Source organism: Mustela nigripes, chromosome X (assembly GCF_022355385.1).
Source record: "Mustela nigripes isolate SB6536 chromosome X, MUSNIG.SB6536, whole genome shotgun sequence".
In the NCBI taxonomy this organism is placed as follows: domain Eukaryota; kingdom Metazoa; phylum Chordata; class Mammalia; order Carnivora; family Mustelidae; genus Mustela; species Mustela nigripes.
This window is the reverse complement of record NC_081575.1, coordinates 25,945,644-25,967,042: the sequence shown is the minus strand read 5'-3', so window position 1 is coordinate 25,967,042 and position 21,399 is coordinate 25,945,644. Positions and strand designations below refer to the sequence as shown.

Genomic DNA, 21,399 nt, shown 5'->3' with positions numbered 1-21,399 from the left:
TAAGTGAAACTAAAATAGCTGTCCAGCTTTATTGTACAGTGGCATTTCTTTGGGAAATGATCCAAAATGTGAAGGCCGATTGTTTTGTCCCTTTCCTCAGGAGGCTTTCATGGGATTGGACATATCCACTTCATATTCTCTGCACCCTTACAGAATACTCACACCAGGAACCCCTCATACTTAACATTTCTACTCGTCACACTTTTCAACTTTGATGCCACTTTAGACTCTGGGTTCAGATTCCATAGATTATCTTCACTCAGTACATTGGTGAAAAATTCAGCAATTCCCTTTTGTAGAAAAGATGCTTGTCAAGTGGTGGCAGACCAGCATTCTAAATGAGTTGACCTGAAGGTAAGGTCGTCCATGCTTGGAAAAGCAAGGACAATGGTCTCCTTCCGTGTCATGACACTTTCTAGTAGCTTGCTGTCAGACACACCCTGTGTTAATTCCCAGTTAAACAAAGTCATTACAGACCCAGTCTGCGAATGCCAGTCTGTGGCAGATTCTTTGACTTGGGCAGGGAAATCGAGGAAACCCAAGCCTGTGCTGGAGCGTTGCTCCACATCTCACCGAAGCAGCCAATGGCACGCAGCCTCTCCCAGTTACACTCCCTTGCTAGCGTCCACTTCTTATATTTTAAATTCTATTACCTCCCACAGTAACTTATACTGAGTTGGGCTGGGCTGGGCTGGGCACACATTCATTTATTCATTCATTAAGCCCCACAGGGATCAATAAATACTAGTTAAGCCACACTGCTTCTTTGTTGCTTTAGAACTATTTTCTTAGTTTTGTTATTTAAATGAAAATTTACCTTGTTTTCCCAGCTATGCTGTAAATTTCTTGAGTACTTAGGCTTCTACCTCATTCCTGTCTCCTGCAGTGCCACACCTGATTCTTCATTCAGTCTGTGTTTTCATTATTATGTTCTGCAAAACGGCTCTGGAGAAATGGGTTTGAACCCTAGGAGTTAGGTAAAATTTTCTCCTTGACTTTTTGTTTTTTTATTGTGGTTCTTAGGAGAAAATAGCATGTAACACGCAGCAATTACTAAGGCATTTTCCCACTATAATATAATTTCAAATAAAAGCCTAATAAAGCCTATGTTGAGAATGAGAAACTTACTCGTAAACAGTTGTCCATCCATTTTCATTACTTTTGGTAGCCAAAAGCCCTGTGTTTCCTGGATAGGTCATCAAGGCCAGATTATAGCCTTGGGCAGACACTCTTTTCAGGACTCCATTGCTGCTTATGGTCAGCCAGTACACCTGCCCGCCAGGCACCACAAGCCAAAGGGGCATCCCGCCTGCGTCACGGCGAATGTGCACAGAGTTGCCATTGCTGCTGGTAACTGCACCTAAGTCACCTTCGGCATTGTAGGTGAAATTATATACATAGTCCCTTGTTATCAAGTTCAAGGTGTGCAGGTGGGTTCCATTGACAGTGAACTGGTAGAGCTCTTGGTCGGCAGGTGAAGCGATCTCATAAAGGTTCATGTCATTCAGGTGGGCTTGGTTCCTGCTAATGGTACGAATTCGAACATTCCCAAGGTCTGCGACGTATAGGGTACCATCAGGCGACACTGCCAAAGAGGAGGGGGCTTTCATCTTTGCATCTTTGGCATAGCCACCATCACCTGTGAGAGAAAGACCACAATTTTAATGATTGTCATCGCAAGCATTTGTAAGAACATAACCATATACAGAAATCATTGTACATCTAGAGTCATTTTAGGAGTGCCTGGCTCTCTCAGTTAGCGGAGCATGTGACTCTTGATCTTGGGTTGCATGTTCAAGCCCCGCGTTGGGTATGAAGATGACTTAAAAGTACGATCTCTAAAAGAAAAGAATCATTTAAAAGGGAACAATCAGTGAATCATTATTCTCTGCATTCCCCTCCCTTGACAAATCTGAAACTTATTCATAATTCCCGAGTCAGTACCAGTGAAGATGAACAGTGAGATGAAATTATCTCAGTTAATATCAGTTTTGTGAAATCTTCAATCCTGCAGTTCAGTATCTATTATATCACAAGATACAAAAACAGGAAATAATGGAAGCTGCACAGAATGTGGCTGGAAATCCATGAGATTCGTGCCTGTCAGTGCTTGTGGACCTACCCACCTCAGGACTTTCCAATTCTACTATGCTCACAGGAACTTTCTTTGGCTAATTCCCATTGTCACACTGTCAAAGTACACTAAGTCTGTAAGTGCAACAATGATTCAGAACATCAAATTTGATAACTGGAATAAACATTAGATTTGCCTTGGATGAAAGATATAAATTAGCAAAAGAAGTATAAAACTAATTGTCCAGGAAAACATTGGAAATATTGATCAAAAGTCGTATCGACCAAGTTGCTCATTCTTGATTCCTCTAGCCCAAGAAAAGGCAAAGGTTAAGAGAATCTTTTGGGCCCAGATGAGCAGTTTAATAGGACTGCAGGTAGCATGGAGGGATTTCCACATCACGGCAATAAATGTATCTATTGACATTTAGAGGAGTGTTTGTTATCTGGAATATCTACTTCATGTTTTGGGGAAAAGGTGTATATATATATATACACATACACACATACATATACATACACACACATATACACACAAACATATATATTTATATATATAATATACTTTTATATATAATATATAATACATTATAATATACTATACTATATATATATGTATATATATTTCAGTTGGAAGTAATAGGCACCATTGTCTAGGAAGAAAATTTTGGACATTCTTAATTGATTTTTACTTATTTATTTTTAAATTTAAAGATTTTACTTACTTATTTGTTAGAGAGAGAAAGAGCACAAGCGGGGGAGTGGCAGGCAGAGGGAGAAGCAGGCTTCCTGCTGAGCAAGGAGTCGGATGCGGGACTCAATCCTAGGACTTTGGGATCATGACCTGAGCCGAAGGCAGACTCTTAACTGACTGAGCCACCCAGGCCTCCCTGGGCATTTTTTAAACAGTCCAAGTAGTAGACTAATGTCCTGAAAACCCTCCACTGTGGGATTTTATTTTGCCCATGTATCTTCAAAGCAGTCTGCTCTAGTCTCTTTGGGGTTCAGAATATTTTTTTAAAAGTAGGCTTCACACCCAGCATGGAGCCTAATGTAGGGCTTGAACTCAACACCCTGATATCAAGACCTGAGCTGAGATCGAGAGTTGAACGCTTAACAGACTGAGCTACCCACTTTGGGTTTCAAATAGCAAGCACTATTCACTTGGAAAGCAGTCACTTAGGGGAAGTAATTTTTTCCTTAGCTAAATCAGTAAATGCAGGTTTTACTGTGTTTCCTTTTATCCAAAGTACAAATCATGTCATGATCTTATATTTATATAGTGATTTTAACTTGAGTATTAAACCTTTGTTATAGTAGCTTACCCTCAGTACAGCAAGGTTATATCACTGAGAGAAGTGACATCTCTAACAGATGAGGTAAGTGAGTCATGAGGAGGTCTTGTGTCTTTCCCAGAGTCACTTGGTTAGTTGGTTGCAGAGCAATGACCAGATACTAGGCTATGTGGCCCCAACCCATCACTTTCTCCACTCACTCACACTAATGTTCACAAATAACACTTTAGTTTTCCTTTTGGCCTTTCTGTTGTGCGTTTTTCTTTTGGAAACAGAGAGAGGGAGCTGGTGAATTGCTAAAAAGGTCATACCTGAAAAACAGTCACAGTTGGGATCAATTTTGCAGTCACAGTCAGTAGGGGCACCAGCTATGATGGAGATCTCTCCGTTGGTGGTGACTTGCTGAATGCGGTTTACTTTCCTCTCGTCTGTTTCAGCTATGAAGAGCAGCCCGCTGTGGGAGACGCTGATGGCCCTGGCTGACTCCAGAGTGGAGTGAATTGCCACCTTGCTGACCAAGAAATGATCGATGCCTGGCACCTGGCAGTGAATGGGGCGCCCTGCAATGATCCGTACACGCCTGTTTTCAGAAATTTGCAGCACAATGTTGTTATCCAAGACATACAATGAATTGTCCATAGGATTGACTGCAAGGTCGGTTGGCCACTCTAATCGCACCTGCAAAAAGAGCAGAACACACACCATTAGGTTACAATATCTTTCCAGGGGCAGTTTTACCTTGAAAGAAAAATCAGCTTATTGGTTCCTCTGTCTCACGAATTTCAGCAATGTCAATGTTGTCTGGCAAAGTTGGGGCAGGATGGTTGATCAAATGTTCTGAGAGACATATTTATCATTTATACCATTTCCAATATAAAGAAAATTAGTTTTCAATAATTCCAGAAGGATCTCCTAGAGCAGTGTTTGTTTCAGAGTGTGATCTCCAGACTACCAGCAACAGCATCACTGGGCAACTTGTTAGAAATGCAAATTCTCAGACCTCAACCTAGACCTATTAAATCAGAAACCCTGAGGGTGGGACCCAGTCATCTGTGTTTTAATAAGCTTTCCAACATGTTTTGATGCACACTCAAGTTTAAGGACCAATGTTCTAGGGCTTCTGCCTCTCTATGACATACAGATCTCTTTCACTGTCCTGTAGATACATGGAAAAGCAAAGTTATAGAGGCTTCTGGAAAATACAGTGCCAGAGTAACTTGATGATTTTACTGTAACAGCAACCTTTTGGGACAGAACCTTCCATTAGCACAGACCTAGCATCCGTCTTGTGGAATACTCAGGCACTGTTTATCAGCCGGTGGTGTGGAATCCTAAGTCACAATGCATGGCCACCTAGCTTGACCTGCCTCACTCTACATCTCTCTTTTCTTGCTAACAGGTGAATTTGTTCTTTCATTGAATATTTGCCGAGTACCTACTTTGGGCAAAGACTTGTGCTAGGCTATGGGGATTCGAAAGAAAGGCGTTACACAGCCTCTGCCTTCAAATGACTCATGGTCTAGTGGAGCCCTTGGAAGAGCCATTAAGCAATTATTCTCCATGTTATGAGAAGGAAGAAGTGAAGAGGGTATAAGAGCACTTCACCAATATTAGAAACCATGAGGCAGGATATTCTCAAAGATACTATCTGAAATGACCAGTAGGAGAGAAATGGGGTGAAAATGGGAGTGGGGGGTGTAGGAGCAGTATTGAAAGCAATCATAGGGAGAGGGAACCGCATAGGCAAATGTCCCGAGTTTGGAGATGGTGTGGCCCACTGAGGTTACTACAAACAATTCAGTAAGCATAATAAATGCTGAATGTATGGGAGCAGTAGGCAATGAAAATAAGGAGGTTGTCAGTGGCTAGGTATTATGGGTTGAATTATGTTCCCCCTAAATTCATGCAACCCGCTATTTGGCAACAGAACCTTTAAAGAGATAAATAAAATGAAAAGAAATCATGAGGGTGGGGCTCTAATATAGCAAGACTGGTGTCCTTAGAAGAAAAGGAAGAGACACCAAAGAGACACCAGGGGTGTGTATGCATAGAGAAAAAGCCCACGTTGAGGGCACAGTAAGAGGACGGCCATCTGCAAGCCAAGGAAAGAGGCCTCGGGAGAAACCAAAGCTGCCAACACCTTGATCTTGAGCTTATAGCCTCCAGAACTGTGAGAAAATAAATTTGTCTCGTTAAAGCCATCCAGTCTATGGTATTTTAAAAAAGGATTTATTTATTTCAGGGGGAGAGAGAGAGAGCGAGAGCGAGCGAGCAGGAGTGGGAGGGGAAGAGGGAGAGGGAGAGAGAATCTCAAGCAGACCATGCTGAGCAGGGAGCCCAGTGTAGGGCCCGATCCCACGACCCCAAGATTACAACCTGTGTTGAAACCAAGAGTCAGAGTATTTTGTTACAGAAGTCCTAGCCCATTAATACACCAGGCAATGTGCAGCTTTGTGCTGATGGGTGAGAGAGACCACTAAAGGGCTTTAAGTAGGAGGGTGACATATCTGGGTTCTAGAGGAAACACACGGGCTGCTATTGAGAAGATACTAGTAAAGGAGGCAGGAGAAGAGCCAGGCCTGCAGTTAGGAGGCTTGTGCAGTGGGCCAGGTGCGGTATGAGAGTGCCTTAATTAGGATGGTAGCAGTGGGCATGGAGAGAAGAAGATGGATTTAAGGCATGTTAAGGGCAGTCAGAATCAAAGGGACTGCTGTGTGTGAGTGTGTGTTGTACCTTGGGTCCAACGTTGTGCTAGGCGCTTGGGACACACATGCCAACCAGACACAGCTTCACTCTAGTTCTTTTCTGGACGTAGTGGTCAGTCCAGTACCTGCCTTGACATCTCAATAGCTATTTTATCACTGGGTACTTCTCAGGGAACTGTGTTCCACGCACCCTCTGGCCCCCCACTCACTCACTCTTCTATACTTTACAGCTCTTCCCTTAGGTTGGACAAAGACAGACAAAGCTGGCCCATTCCTGGCCAAAATAGAAACAGGAATTTGGCTACTTTTCTTGCCTTGAGTGAAAGCCCAAGGAAACTTTCAGTTTTTTTCACTGAATCTGTAAGTCTGAAAACAAGATCCGGACTCCCACTACACTGGGAGGCCCACTCCATCCCTGGCTGGAAGAGGCCTTACTCTTCGTAATGAAGTGCACAAAGGCCACTGTGAGACAGGCCTTCCCTTTCATTTTGCGTCTTAATGGAGGGCAACTGGTGATGTTGTAATGAAGACAAAGGTTGTCTTTGGCCTTCCCCTCCCTACCACTTGGTGCTTTCTGTTCCTGTTTCTGAGTGTCTAACCCCATGCCTCTGCATGCCGTCGACCTCCATATAGACTGGCCTTCCCCGGTCAGCACCATATGCCTCTGGGCAGCTAAGAATTTGAATACTAATGGAGTATAAAGCTGAGTTGTGTTATGCATGTTCTACAGAGCCTTTCAGACCGAGGCCATTGGATAAACACTAAACACCAGCTTTAACAGCTCCCGGAGCAGTTTGCTGTGATGTGTTCCTCAGCACGTCTGTCTGAGGCCTGTGCCTGTCAGCGCCCTGTCACCAAGAGGGAGAGGGAGAAGGAGAGCCACTGCTGTGGAGGGTGTCGCCTCCTCCACCAGGAGCCCTTGCTCTGGCCCTCCATACACACTGTCGCTCCCGTACAGCAGCTGTCTGCGTGCGCGGCTCCTGTGGAGCACAGTCCCCCAGGAAATAACCTGGGGCTGGCTGAGGAAGAGGAAATGAATTTATTTCAGTATAGCACTCCTATTTCGATCAAGTCTGAAGTCAGTGACCCAGAAAAAACAAAGCTGGCAGAAATGACGTTCTAATTATCTCCATTCTGAGAGCTGAGGCCAGGGCAGAGGCCGGGGACGGCACACACCTGGCAGGAGTCAGAGAAGGACATGTTTTGGACTCTGTTCTCTGCTGTCAGGGCTGCCTCGGAGATAAAGGCTGGTAGTTGGAAGATAAGCTGTTAAATTCTTCAACTCACCCCACCTGATTTAAGTCAATACTATTGGTGTCATGTTTATTAGATTTAATATTGCCTCAAAAATACACCAGCTATTGTGTCTGTTTGTTTTCTTTTCCATCAAATAAGTCACCCTCTGGCAGTTTCCTGTGACTAAAGTGGCCTTTGTGCTTCTGAAATACTTTCTGTACTAGCTACACAGAATCCCTTTAATTCCCATTTGATTTGGCTGGGCAGCTTGTCTATGAAATCTGCTCAAATGAAAGATGTGTGGCTACTTAGTAATCCAAGGTCTGCCTTTTCAGAACCTGGACATTTTCACCTCCCTTAGGTTGTCAGTTCCTTTTATATCCTTCTCGTGTTAAATACTCCCATTTCCAGATAATTTTTCAAGGAACTGGTGCTTTATAGCCACACAATAGAAACACTATATTTACTACCGAGGCATTTCCATAACACACAACGTAATATATGGACCAGAATCGTTGAGCTGATTCTGGCAGTGAGAATTAGCATCTGTTAGTTGCAGAGACCCTAGAATTTTGAGTTACTAATGTAAAGCTCTGGTTAATCCCTGAGGGTTGCTGGCACTTGTCCACGTGATTTCTGGGGACAAAGAAACATTTCCTTTGGGGGTGGGAGCAGAAAGAGATGGAATAGCAGGCAAGTTCTGGAATCTCTGCCTGGTGACCTGGCCTACAGGCAAACCATTTGGCCTAATTTGTGGTGGTTGCCCCACCTTGTAAAAATACATTAATTTGTTTGAAATGTCAAAATATATTTATGCTAAACTGGCATTAAAGGTCACTGGTGTAGCCGCCGGCTGGGGGAATGTGACCATCTCCCAGCCACCATGCGCCCTGAGAAATAACCCTGAGCGGAAAGGAGCTCTTGGTCTGGATGTCAAGGCTTGACAGCACTATGTCTTCCTCTGCTAATTGAAAATGTGCCTTAAAGGGACTTAACTCTCAGGTCAGCCATTCCTGTGGGTGGTTTAAAGATCCAGCTAATTGTGACCAAAGCTAACAGTACATAAAGCAGCAGAGTCCTATAGGGGAAAATCCATGTGTAAGTGCAGTATTTACGTATGAGCCCTTAGTTAGACTGAACTAGAAAATTCCTCAGTCATAAACTTAACTCAGTCATAAACTTAATCCCCCACTGTCGACACAGACCATAATTTCTATACTTGGGCTCTTTCTAGCAGTTCGAATGCTAGTTCCTTCCTGTACTGTGTGCCACTGTAGGCAACTGAGGTAACCTCTATGAGTGTCTGGTTTCCTCATCTGCCACGAGGAAAAGCGGCTAGCAACAGTCTCTCTGGTAGAGTTACTGCGTGGATTAAATGACATAGTGATCCTAGGTGCTCAGCGCAGTGCCTGGACAGAGTAGGGGATGGTAAACAGGATTAACATTAATAATGGTTTCAAAGTCAAAGACCTTTCGCGCTAGAAGGGATCTAGTCCATGTACCATTCAGCACAGTGCCCTTTCAGTTCTGTTTACCAGACTTCAGTTGTCGACGTGTCTTTATGAATTTTGCCCTGCCCATAACACCAGCATTGTTATTGATGTAATATTTTCTTTAAATTGACTTACTTTTAAAGTATAAATAGGTGCCTCCCCTTCCTTTGAATGGATCCTAATCAATAACACCTATACAATTCCAGGGCCACTCATCTGAGCCTTTAATAAAAGTAACTACTGTTTATTGAGTGCTTCCTGTGTGTCAGGCTCTTTGCATGGATTATTACTTTATATGCTTAGAGCAATCGCTTGAGAAAGAAACAACTGATAGAACCATTTCTGGATATGTGCTCTTAGCCTCTATGCCATCCGATTCTTCAGCTAGTAGAGTGGACACACTTCTTCACATTCTCCTCACCAATTCTGGCTTCCCCTTTCCTCGTTTGAATTCATCTAAGGGTTGTTCTCTTTGGCGGAGAACATCAAAGCTGATTAGAAGTTGAGTGATTTGTCTTTGTCTCTGTTACTTGCCATCTTTCGGTTCAATGCATTGTGGGTGCCTACTCTGTGCCAGGCACTATTATCAAGGGAAAGAAAACAGGTCCCTGCCTGCCCTTGATTAGTGCACAGTCAAGGCGGGGGGTGGGGAGAAGCAGATCCCGAAACAACTCATTTAAATATAATGTGGTTAGGTGCCATGCCAGACGTATGCCCAGAGTGACATGGGAACAGAGGAGAGGGAGTTTGGGACAATAGCTCCTAGAAGAGAAACGTCAGCTTCATCTTGAAGGATGAAGCTAAGGTACTGAGATGAAGGAAGCCAAGGGAGGAAGTGATTTCAGCAGAGGGAAAAGACGGAATGAAAACAGGACTTTAAATAACGTGGGTCGGGGTTACTAGGGCATAAAGTCGAAGTAAGGTATATAGTGGTGATAAAGGATGTTTAAATGTTTGCCAGGGGCAGGGTTTAAATTTCTCCCCTGAGGCACGATTGTCATTTGAGATCAGATCATTCATTTTTTGTGGAGGGTCTCCTGTGCATTAAGATGTCAGTGGCACCTCCCCCTAAACTGTGACAACAAAAATGTCTCCAGACATAGCTAAACGTTGGAGCAAATCAGTTAACCTGTCTGAGCCTCAGCTTCCTCATCTGGAAACTGGGTACAGTAATAATATTTTCTCTCAAGCATTTATTACAGGAATTGAAAAAAATCTATATAAAGCACTTAGCATAGTACCTGGTACACAGGAAGAGCTCTATAAAGGCCTGCTATTTATTTATTTATTTTTTTATCACGGAACATGTCTGAATTTCTTCTGGTGAGTTCCTGTCTATTGCAATATCCTCCCTCTTGGTGATCTCATGAACTTTGGAGTTCACTCATACAGGAGTCATGGTCTTTCAAAGTTTCCCTTGCTTCTATGTCACCAGCCATTTCCCCCCTGCTCATTGATTTCATTTCTTAAGAATCCTTCTAAGCTATGCGTCTTCCAAAAAATTTGGCTTATATAGGGGTATATTACTTCACATACATGTCAGCCAATTTCACAGCTAATATTTTAGCTTATTCCTTGGAGTCCCCAGCTTTGTGTAACAGGCTTCTTGGTATAATTCCAAGTGCAGAGCATGCTACTTTAATTATTTTCCTTTCTTTTACTAATAAATATCTATTTCAGGCATTATGCTAGGCACTAGGGAGCCAGTCTAACCGAGACAGACTGGGTCCTGCCTTCACAGAGTTTATAGTCTTTTGCTGACTTCCTTTCCTTTATTTTCCGGTACCTACAAGGGGTTGCTAGCAACACAGGGTACTCGACTATTTCTGTTGCATTCCATCTATTTCAAGAAATGGACTTTTGTGGAAGAGCCTCAGAAACATATCCTGACTGTTACTATACAATTGCCACCAAGTGCTCATAACTTCTTTCCCCAAAGTTTGTGCTGCGGAAACCAGTTGTTTCCCAAAAGCCCCTTCTCCCCATCCTAAACATGACACTTCTAATCTCCATCCTTTACATTTTCAGTCTTATGGCTCATTTGAAAAACGACTCTGTTTGATTTTGATCTCTGAGGCCTCTTCAGTAGGAATTTCCAGGAAATGTATGATTATCTCTTCTGTAGTATGCCAGCCCTGGGGAAGATACAGTGACGGGACTGAGTGCTCGCTGCCAGGTGTTCTGCCAACTCCATGTTAGATTTCCCCATGCTTCTAAAAGCTGACAACTCCAGATTGTTAGCATCACTTTTTGTCAGGTTTCAAATGGCCTTCTCATTTCTTGACACTGATACTGTCTGAGCTTCTTCAAATTTAAAAAAGAGGGAAAAAGCTGCCTGGACCAAGTTTGGTTTCCTGCAGTTGGAAAGCATGATGACGACTTTGAGAGTGACGGCTCTTATTGATCTTGCTTTTAAAAAGTGGAAATTATTAGAAGATGAAATACACCAGGATTACATGGACTTGTCAACTGGCAAATTATTTCCCATTTTCTCAGACCCACACTCTTGTGTTTCTCTGAATAGCAGCTGGAGAGTTCGAGGAACCTCTCAACCTTTGGTCAAATGCATCAGTGTGGTCTGTCTTCATGGTTGCCCAATCAGAATAACGGACATTTAAGTCACATTATTCACTACAGATGAATAGTCAGGATTAATCTAATCAAGAGGTACAATTGGACTGATCTTTAAAAACCATTCTGCTGCTGAACCTACAGATTAAAATTACATCTACTCCAGTGTTCTTAAAATGTTTTGGTAGTCGGGGAACAAAGCAAAGCAAAACAAACAACAAAAATCTTCAAGGCAGTCCTGGTGTATTTCATCTGTTAATAATTTCTACTTTTTAAAAGCAAGATCAATAGGGGCCATCATTCTGAAAGGTGTCATTTTGCTTTCTAGCTGCAGAAAACCAAACTTTCTCTAGATGGCTTTTATAAATTTGAAGAAGCTCAGACAGTATCAGGGTCAAAACAAAATGCTAAATTTATGGTTACTATGATGCCTGTGACAGAGACTACTAGTTCTAGGCCTACCCTAACATCCATTTACTCTTTCTTCCGTAGTAGTAAATTCCCATTAAAAAAAAAAAATCTGGGCACACTGCTGTCTACAGTAGAAGATATTCCAGTCTTATTTGCAATTCTCTGTAGCCATGTGATAAAGTTCAAGTCGATATGATGTAAGAGGAAGTATGGAAGTATCCACACTTTTATTTCATTTGTATTATTATTTTTTAGAAAGAGAGAGAGGCAGGGGAGGGACAGAGAGAGGGGGAGAGAGAATCATAAGCAGGCTCCATGCCCAGTGTGGAGCCAGACATGGGGCTAGATCTCATGACTCTGTCCAGAGCCAAAACCCAGAGTTAGATGCTTAACTGACTGAGCCACCCAGGTGCCCCCTCTCTTTTTAAAAATATCCACCATTAAATTGATGCTTTCAGTGGCTATGTAAAGAGAGCTGACCCAATTGGAAGGGGTCTCTTTCTGCCCTCCCTTCCATTCTGTAATATGAATATATTGGCTGAGATTTTTGGCAGATGTCTTAGACCATGAGGAGCCAATGAAAATGGAAGCTATGCGTTAGGATGGCAGAGCAGAAATACAGAAGCCTGGGCCCCAAATGATCTCATGGAGCTGCCATCCTAGTCCTGCACTGTATACCTTAGTCTGGCTGCTGTTGTGCTTGTGTCATTGTTATGTTGGGGGATTGGGTTTCCGTTATTCTCAGTTTAATCTAATCACAATGAAAAAAATGTTCTGTTAGGTTTTCTTTTTGACCAGTGTTACTGACTATACCATTATGGTCAAATGGTTCTAACAGATTTCTAGTTCTATGTCTCTGGGTAGATCACCGGTGTTTGCAAAATTAAATTAAATTGAAATACATTAATGTCTGAAAGTGACTGACACATATGGCAAAGTCCACCAGGGCAGCCCTTTGTTTGGGGGATGACTAATTGCTTAAACTTAGCGATTAACCTCAAGCATTCTTGAATACCCAGTGCTCCATCTTTGGGTACTTCAAGCTGCTTCCAGCCTCATGACTCATTCAGATCCAATGCTTCTTTATCATACTGTAAATATATGTTTGCCTTCCTATGCCTTGTGCTAGGTCTGTGAGTCCTCAAGGGCAGGGATGTGGTCTCATTCATTTTTGCATTCCCAGTATCTGGCATTACAGTTGGCAAATGTTCGTTGAATGAAAACATTAGTGCCTCACTGACTGTAATATTTTCAATTTGTGAAAGCATTTAAAAATTATGAAATGCAAATAGGTTGTAAGAAATACTATTTTTCATCAACATGTTTGAGTCAGTAAATCTGGGTTTCCGGAGACCCACAGAGGTTAGTAGAAATTGGCATATTTCCTCAATCTTAAGAAGTGCATTTCCTACTTCTTCCATATTTTAAGTTTTCTGAAGTGAGAATGTGTCTTATTAATCACTACATACATTTAATGGAGCATTTCTCCCCTACCCCCAAGCTGTCAAATTGATGCTATGTCTTATGATCCATGGTGTCTTAGAATTGAGGTCATATGGCATTTGCATTTTGGTCTGTGCACTTTAGGAGTCCCTGGAATTCTTTCAAGGTCTGTGAAGTCAAACTATTTTTTAAATAATACTATTTTCCTTTTATACATTCTCATGAGTGTACAGTGAGTGGAGTTTTACAGAGGGTATCTGTGGCTAGCATATATTTGTGTTGAAAAAATTCACAGTTTTAATTTCTTTTTTTTAAAAAGATTTTATTTTTTAATAATCTCTACACCCAATATGGGGCTCAGACTCAAAACTCTGAGATCTATAGTCACATGCTCTACAGACTGAGTGAGCCAGCCAGGCGCCCCCACCATTTTAATTTCTAATAAGGCAAATATTGATAGATAAAACCCACATACAGAAGAGTTCTTTGAGATCCCCAACAGTTTTTAGGAGTGCAAAGGGGTCCTGATGCCCAGAAGCTTGAGAATGGTTATCCTAGAGGAAAGAAACAGTGAATGAAGCCATTCTATTATGTAAGAGTTTCATTCAAGCTCATTAAGAAAACAAGCATGTATCCCTTCCAAGATGGTTCCTGGGGCCATAAGCTCTGTCCAAAAGCACACTGACAGAGTGGCGGAAAATCTCTACTTCCTCTAGAGACCCAAGGCCTGATGGGTGCTATAAAAGTTTGTTCTTACAGGCTCCCTCCGAGCAATCAGCACGTACACACTCTCTCTGAGTCTGCTGTGTAATTGCCACTACCTCATCTTAATAACAGGCATAATTGCTCTGAGTTTCCGTCGACCCTTTTCTGCATCTCCTCTCTGAAGCCTCAATTTTGGAAATGGCACTTGTGAATACACAGAATGTTTAACCACTTCCAGTTTTCAATTTACAGTCAAAGTCATCTATCAGCAGGAGATGAAGGCCCAGTGTGAAAACTACAGAATGTCCTTCAGACTGCACAGCTAATTTGTTTGTAAATTTGATTGTTATTGTAAGAAGAACATATTGTACATGATGCTACTTGCCGACTTACTATTTGTATCTCTCTGCATCTTGGGTTTTACCATTAGATTCAAAGAACTTAACCCTTTCAGCACTTCCACGGGTAGGGAGAGACCCATGAAAGCTTTGCTATTTTCCCCTTGAGTCTCTGTTTCCTTTTCATTTTACAAGTATTTATGAAATACCTACTGTATATTCAGCACTGTGGGAGACATGCATGCAGAAGGCAAGACAACTAGGGAACAGTCCGAGGTATCATGGGATAAAATGTGAGGGAGGTGATGAGGTCATACATTCTGAGTGAATTCAGGCAAGAGAGGACCATGTGGGTCTTCACATAGTGAGAAATGGGGCTCTTATCCTCCTGAGAGCCAAGGCTTTGCCTGCAAAGGAGCCAAGGACTTAGAAGAAGCTCCTGGAGTCATTCTGCAGTTTCTTCCTGCTGAGAAGTTGCAGGAACTTGTCTGTTGCAGGTTGTTAATATTATAGTATTGGCTTGACAGAACAGACCAAGCTTCCAATTCCCTTTGGCATCTAAAGCAATTTACAGGCCAGAAGTATGACTGCACAGCTTTTATGAAATGGTCTGATTTCATTGATCAGCCACTCCAAGATTATGTTTTCATTTCTGTAGCTATTGCTAAGCCTTCTTTCTGGTATAATATTCAGGAAGGACATATTAAAAAATTGTACCATGGAGATGTTAAGATATAAGTGGGCAGGGTTCTAAATGGGAAGAGAAATATCAGAACTCATGATGGCGCTACTCAAAAGTTCATTTCAAGTTAGACCAGCATTCCACAGATTGTCTCTCTTATCTTAACTCTGTCATGTTTCCAAATGATAAGGATACTAATAAGAGCAGATGGCCTAATGAACATTTAGAGGAAAGATTTAACTGGTCCTATTTTCATTAGGCCTCCAGTGTGCTTCTGGGTTTTGCCCACCACTTCCCCGTGTGTGATACAAAACAGCACGCACTCAACAGATGGCCCAGCTCAGGCTTCATGCTTCCAGAACTCTGGAGACTGGCCACCTGACCACTTACCATGTGTACAGAATCATTTAAGGAAGCAGGCAGGCTACAGACTTGAGCCTGAACAAAAGCAAAAAGTGGTGATGAATATTGAGTATCCACGCTTCAACAAAAGGGGAGTCAGAATTATTCTCGCAAACATGTCGAGCGACTCTGGTTGAGGTTTCCCAATAACACCCTCTTACGGATTCAGGAATGATGAAATCCTCTGTGGCAACCAGTCCATTCCAATTAATGTTTCGTCCAAACTGTAAGCATATCTGAGTAACTCTGGCAACAACAATGACATGGAAATCTAACACCTCATTGCACAGTGTGCTCGTTATTAAGCTACTGTCTCAAAGCTCCCAACTCACCCCTTCGGTCGTTGTTTTGTGATGCTGGGGCTGGGACTCTGCTAACTGCATTTCTCTATTGCCAGCTGGATTTCTGCTACGTCCTGACAGTCGGGGAAATAAAGCGACTCTGGAAAGCTAGAGGAAGGAGAAGGGACTTGCTCCTTCGTGCTTCCTTTCTCTCCCAGTCAGCATGGCTGCAAGAGTAGTTCTTCACCCCCACGGCAGTAGCTGACCCTTCTTTAAACGCCGAGAATCAGTCTCATCATGCCACCTCAGAGGCACCAGAAGCAGCTGGCTGGCATTCCCTTCTCAGAGGAGTGCGTCCTACCTCCACAGAGCAAATCCTCCATCTTTCTGGGTTCTGACAACTCCAACCTTTCTTTTGTTTCCTTAGCCTTAGAGGTGGTGGCTGATTCCTGCAGATATTATTTCAACCTTTTTTCTTTTTAAAAGATTATTTATTTATTTGAGAGAGAGAGAGAGTGCAAGCGAGAGCGAGCACGGGCAGAGAGGAGGAGCAGAGCGAGAGGGAGAAGTGGGCTCTCCGTGGAGCAGGGAGCCTGACTCCGGAGACTCCATCCCGGGACCCTGGGATCATGACCTGAGCTGAAGGCAGATGCTTCACCGACTGAGCCACCCAGACGACCCTCAAACTTTTTTTTTCAACCCTCTAAAACCTGTGCAGCCCTTTCCCGATTATTAAATTCTCTCTGTTAAAAAAAAAAAGTGATATGTTTTTCTGGCTGGATTTTGACTGGTAGTCACAGCCTGAAGCCTCTTACAAGGAGAGAGGAAGAGCAATACCCATTGTAAGCCGGTGGTGAGAGAAAACTAGTAAAGATGAACAAGAACTGGGCAAGAACCAGAGAAGTTATTAGCTACTAGCATCTTCTGCATTATCTTATTGGCCTGTGAAGCCGCCATGTCCAGAAAATATGCATTAAAAAGTAAATCCACCCGGGACGCCTGGGTGGCTCAGTTGGTTAAGCGGCTGCCTTCGGCTCAGGTCATGATCTCAGGGTCCTGGGATCGAGTCCCACATCGGGCTTCTTGCTCGGCAGGGAGCCTGCTTCTCCCTCTGCCTCTGCCTGCCTCTCTGTCTGCCTGTGCTCTCTCTCTCTCTCTCCCTCTATCCCTGACAAATAAATAAATAAAATCTTTAAAAAAAAAGTAAATCCACCGTGCTTGGACTCTAGGTAGTTGGTTGCGATTGGCTTTGACCAGAGCTTCTCTGACTCTCTGGGACTGTCATATTGCTGTCATTATTCTCTAGAAACTTTTCACTCTTGTGATTTTTGAGGAAGATTTCATGACGGATCATGCCATTCTCCCACATGCCTCTTTTGGAGGCAGAATTCTATACTAAATGGTTTAGAAGGTTGCCCCCTGACAACATTTCCCATGTACTTAGAGTTTACTTATAAACAATAACACTTGCTTATAAGTCATAGTACATTTATTACTAAATATCTTTTTTATATTCCCTCTTGCTAGTCTTGTCAGACATCGGGATTGCTCCTTCAGAATCTTCTTCTTATGTATCTCAAGGTAAACACCTCTCAACAGGTGGGACCCCTTGATAAATGTTTTATATGTCCCTGTGCTCACTTTTCTGAATAAACTAACTTTTGCATGGGAAGATGACACTCCTGATGACAGCCAACAGAAATTTCTCTGACTTGTGTTTCCATTTAACAAAGGTGGGTTGGCACTGATTCATACACTTTCCCTTTCCATAGTTAATAGGGAATGGGGCTACGTTCAAAGGTATGGTCTGAAATATAGTTAGGCCAATTGGCTTACATAAGGACTTAGCCCAGGATATTGGCTGTATAGACCTAGATGTTAACCACTGAATTTACCAACCAGATAACTCTGTATCTTGGAGAGTTTCAGGTTTATTTCAGGTCATGGCGCCTGCTGAAGACTGAGTGGTTCAAAAGAAGTTTGCAAGCTTTGCATCTTGTGACTGTCCCTGAACTTTGAAGATGCTTTTCCTCTGGTGCTTAATAGTTTTAATAAGAACTAACGTGCCATTGTCCTTTGTGTGGAAAGAGGACACTGCTGAGGGAGTTTTATTTATGTGATAAATTACGTTTTCGATATAGCATTGAGCACGGTACTTGACTTTTATTTTAAGGCCCCTGACAACTCTGCTATTTGCTTGTGTGCAGACATTTCAGCAGAATTTGGATATGCTGGAGTTGAAGATGTTGGCCTGCTGTTCTCCACTTCTTATATAAACAACCCGAGCTGTCACTTTGGAGGGAGCAATGCAAATATCTCTGATAATAGGTTATTATTCCCTGATTGTGATTTTTCCTTAGAGGTACAGGCTTGAAAAATGCAGTTAAAAAATGAATTTGGATAAAGGAAATGATATTTAAAGGAACTCTGTGGATCATCTTATTGCAATGCGTTTTCCCCCAGTTGATTACTTTGTTAAATTTGGGGTTTAATGTATTAGAATATTTAAAAACGGACATGCTTGGAACCTGAAAATCTTCATAAAACAGAAGGGTCCCTGAATAGACAAAGCCACTCCTACACTACGCTTGCTTCAAAAATCCTAGAGTACTGCTTTTTTCCTAGGAATATGTCAGCCTTATAACATCTTTCCTTTTGATTTCCTACGTAGCTGGGAGCCTCTTGTTTTTGTCTTGGGAGAGTCATATTCTCCATATTGACCTAGATAAACTCTGTCTCCTTACTTATCTGTCATATTTATTTTTTTGTGTGTGAAATTGACCTACCTAGGATGGCTGTAGGCCACCTACAGAATGAGCTGCTCTTTTACCTTTTGATTTAAAAGAGATGGAAGATGATCTAAAATCCATACATATCAAAATCACAGACATATGAAACTCACACTACATTCTAGCCTCGGTTCCATAGTTGGCATGACACTTCTTGAAAGTAGAAAGAAAATGAAGGATTTGGGGGCACCATTCAATGACTACAGTGAACATCCTGTAAGTGACCTAGATTTGTGCCACATCAGCATTAAGCAGATGAAGCACTCTGTGAAGGTTACAGCAGGCTACGACCAGTATCTGGAGGACATTAGTGGTGATAGCCCATCAAACTCATCTATAGGTACACACATGCCTCTTTGCAAAAGGTGCACCTGTGTACAAAGGGCAGAAAGGAATATCACACAATTTCTATAGCCATTCCAAACTTCTTGGACCTTTTGACTTTGGCTTTGTAAATGATCGGTTCAATTCTCCATTCTGTGGATGGAAATACAAAACACTACTGCTACTAACTGCTACTCGTTAACAACATTTTTGAGCCAGGCACGTTGCTAAGTGATTCACACATAAACTATCTCATTTAATCCCCACACCTTCCCTATCAAGGAATATAACATCATCATTGCCATTTACAGATGAAGAATTTTTCCCAGGGGCACACATCTAGCAAGTGGTGAATCTGGGATTTAAACCCAGTTAGCCTGTGTTCCCAATCACTATGCTTTACTTTTTCTATTGGTAGAACTACGAAGGATAGTCTACCCAAGAGACCTGATTTGGTCTCTTGCACTCTTTATGAAAGGCTTAGAGAAAAGTTCGGCTCTCCTTTGCAATTCCATAAAGTGTTCTTCTGCATTTGACAGAGCGAGGAGAGTAGGTCTGAATGGAATGAGCAATAAATAACATTATCCAGGAATGCATTTAAAGTAGAGAGTGACAACCACAGATATTACCAAATCAGAATAACCACCTTGCAGACTTATTTTGTTCTTGTGTCCTCCCATTTTAGCAAGTGCATGATGAATCAACAGAAAATATTTCCTGAAGATGCCAATTAACATCTTACATCATCCCTTATATTTGTAAAGTGGCTCATACTTTTCAAGTGCTTTCGCATGAAAGAAAGCGAGGACACTTAATCAACAATTGGGTCATTTATTGAATTAGCCTTCATAAGGAGGAATAATTAACCAGCTCTAAAAATTCTAGTGTTTGTTTTCCAAGTGTAGTGCTGAATCTGAAATTATCGAGAAACCTCTTTTGGGTCAACAAGTAGACAAAAATGATTTATTTTTTTCTCTATTGCCACGTTTCAGAGGAGGGCAGAATAAGTGATTCAAAAATAGATGGTCTTTTTCTAGAATAAAGAAATGGAAACAAAAGGTAGTGTTTATTTAGCATTATCATGTAATTTCAGGCATAAACCCTTATGGATCACTCATTTACAGGTGAGTAACGTGGAGAGCCACTAGGGACTCTTTTTTAAAAAATTTTTTTTAAAAATTTTATTTATTTATTTGACAGAGAGAGAGAGAGGGATCACAAGCAGGCAGAGAGAGAGGAGGAAGCAGCCTTCCCGCGGAGCAGAGAGCCGGATGTGGGGCTCCATCCCATGACCCTGGGATCATGACCTGAGCTGAAGGCAGAGGCTTAACCCACTGAGCCACCCAGGAGCCCCACCACTAGGGACTCTTAAAGAAGACTTTTCTTTAATGATTCTTGGTGCCACTATCATATGTGAACAATGTTACCTGCCATCTCAAGTTCTGTGACAGCAGAATTTGATCGCTACTTATATCAAGGTTTGTACCACGTTCTTTTCCACATGCTGCCCATGTAACCAGCATGGCAGATGAACACGGAAATGCCAAGATTACAGGTAATGCCATATGCCCTCTCTTTTCTTCAGTTCTGTTAAAACTCACAGTTTACAGTTGCAAGAACCTTTCCAACACCAAAGTTCTTTCATTTTTGTTTTCTCGTTTACCTACCATGACAGCCTTAGGAGACAATGTGCATTTTTATCCCACTTCATACTGTTGAGGAAGCTCAGACTTGGAGACCATAAGGAACCTGCCTGAGGAGACATGCTAATAAACCACAGAATCTGGACTCATACCCAAGATTGTGTATGTTCTTTCTACTAGACATACTACCTTGGTCAAAGGGAAATACGTGATTAGAGAACTTAAGTAAAACATGCCCGAGTGATATGGAAGAAAAGAAAATGTTCCAACCTTTTAAACTTGTCTGTATTAGGAAGTTAGGAAGTTTGCTCATTTTTAGTAGTCTTCATTTTCTATTTTAAACAATTTCACATTTAGAGTTACCGATAGATTGAGGTCTTTTTTTTTTTTTTTATAAACATATATTTTTAGATTGAGGTCTTTGAGAAGAGTGTGTGGCCATGTTAGCAGTGCCTTCCTGCCATGGTTGATGGAGACTGAGGTCCCTGTTTACCTTGCATAGACTAGCACTTCCCCCACTCTTATTTCTACATTTATAGTAGGAGCCTTCAGATCAGCAGGAGGGACTGGCTGTGACTGATGGGGATTGACTGAGAGCATGTGGCTCAAATGAATAGAGCAGAACATTGCTGATTTAGGATGCTTACGTTTGGATTGCTGCAAGAACCAATTGCTGACTAGGTAGATTGCTGCACAATTCATGTTGTCCAGGCATGAGACAGTGAAAGAAAATGGGAAAATCCACTGGAGGTTTGGTGTATATGAATTTTTTATTATTGTTGTGGAAAACCCATATAAGGTTTAATTTATCATCTCGACCATTTTTAAATGTACAGTTTGGTAGTGTTACATGTATTCATTTTGTTTGCAACAGATCTTTAGAATTTTTTCATCTTGCAACACTGAAACTCTGCCTGTGAAACCCTAATTCCCTCTCCCCACTTCCTTTGGCAATCACCTTTCTACTTTCCGTTTCTGTGATTATGATGACTTCGGTTCCTTCCTGTG

At 42.0% G+C, this 21,399-nt stretch overlaps 1 protein-coding gene across 3 annotated transcripts in view; it reads right to left on the bottom strand.

Moving 5' to 3' along the window:
- Nucleotides 1-21,399, bottom strand: part of TENM1 (teneurin transmembrane protein 1) — an 805,114-nt gene that overhangs the window by 41,263 nt on the left and 742,452 nt on the right. For all 3 annotated transcript variants that reach the window (XM_059385607.1, XM_059385606.1, XM_059385608.1), the window contains exons 26-27: nucleotides 3,680-4,046; nucleotides 1,129-1,639 (exon numbers count right to left, since the gene is read on the bottom strand). In XM_059385607.1, coding sequence (XP_059241590.1) covers nucleotides 1,129-1,639; nucleotides 3,680-4,046 — 878 coding nt within the window. The remainder of the gene's footprint in view (nucleotides 1-1,128; nucleotides 1,640-3,679; nucleotides 4,047-21,399) is intronic.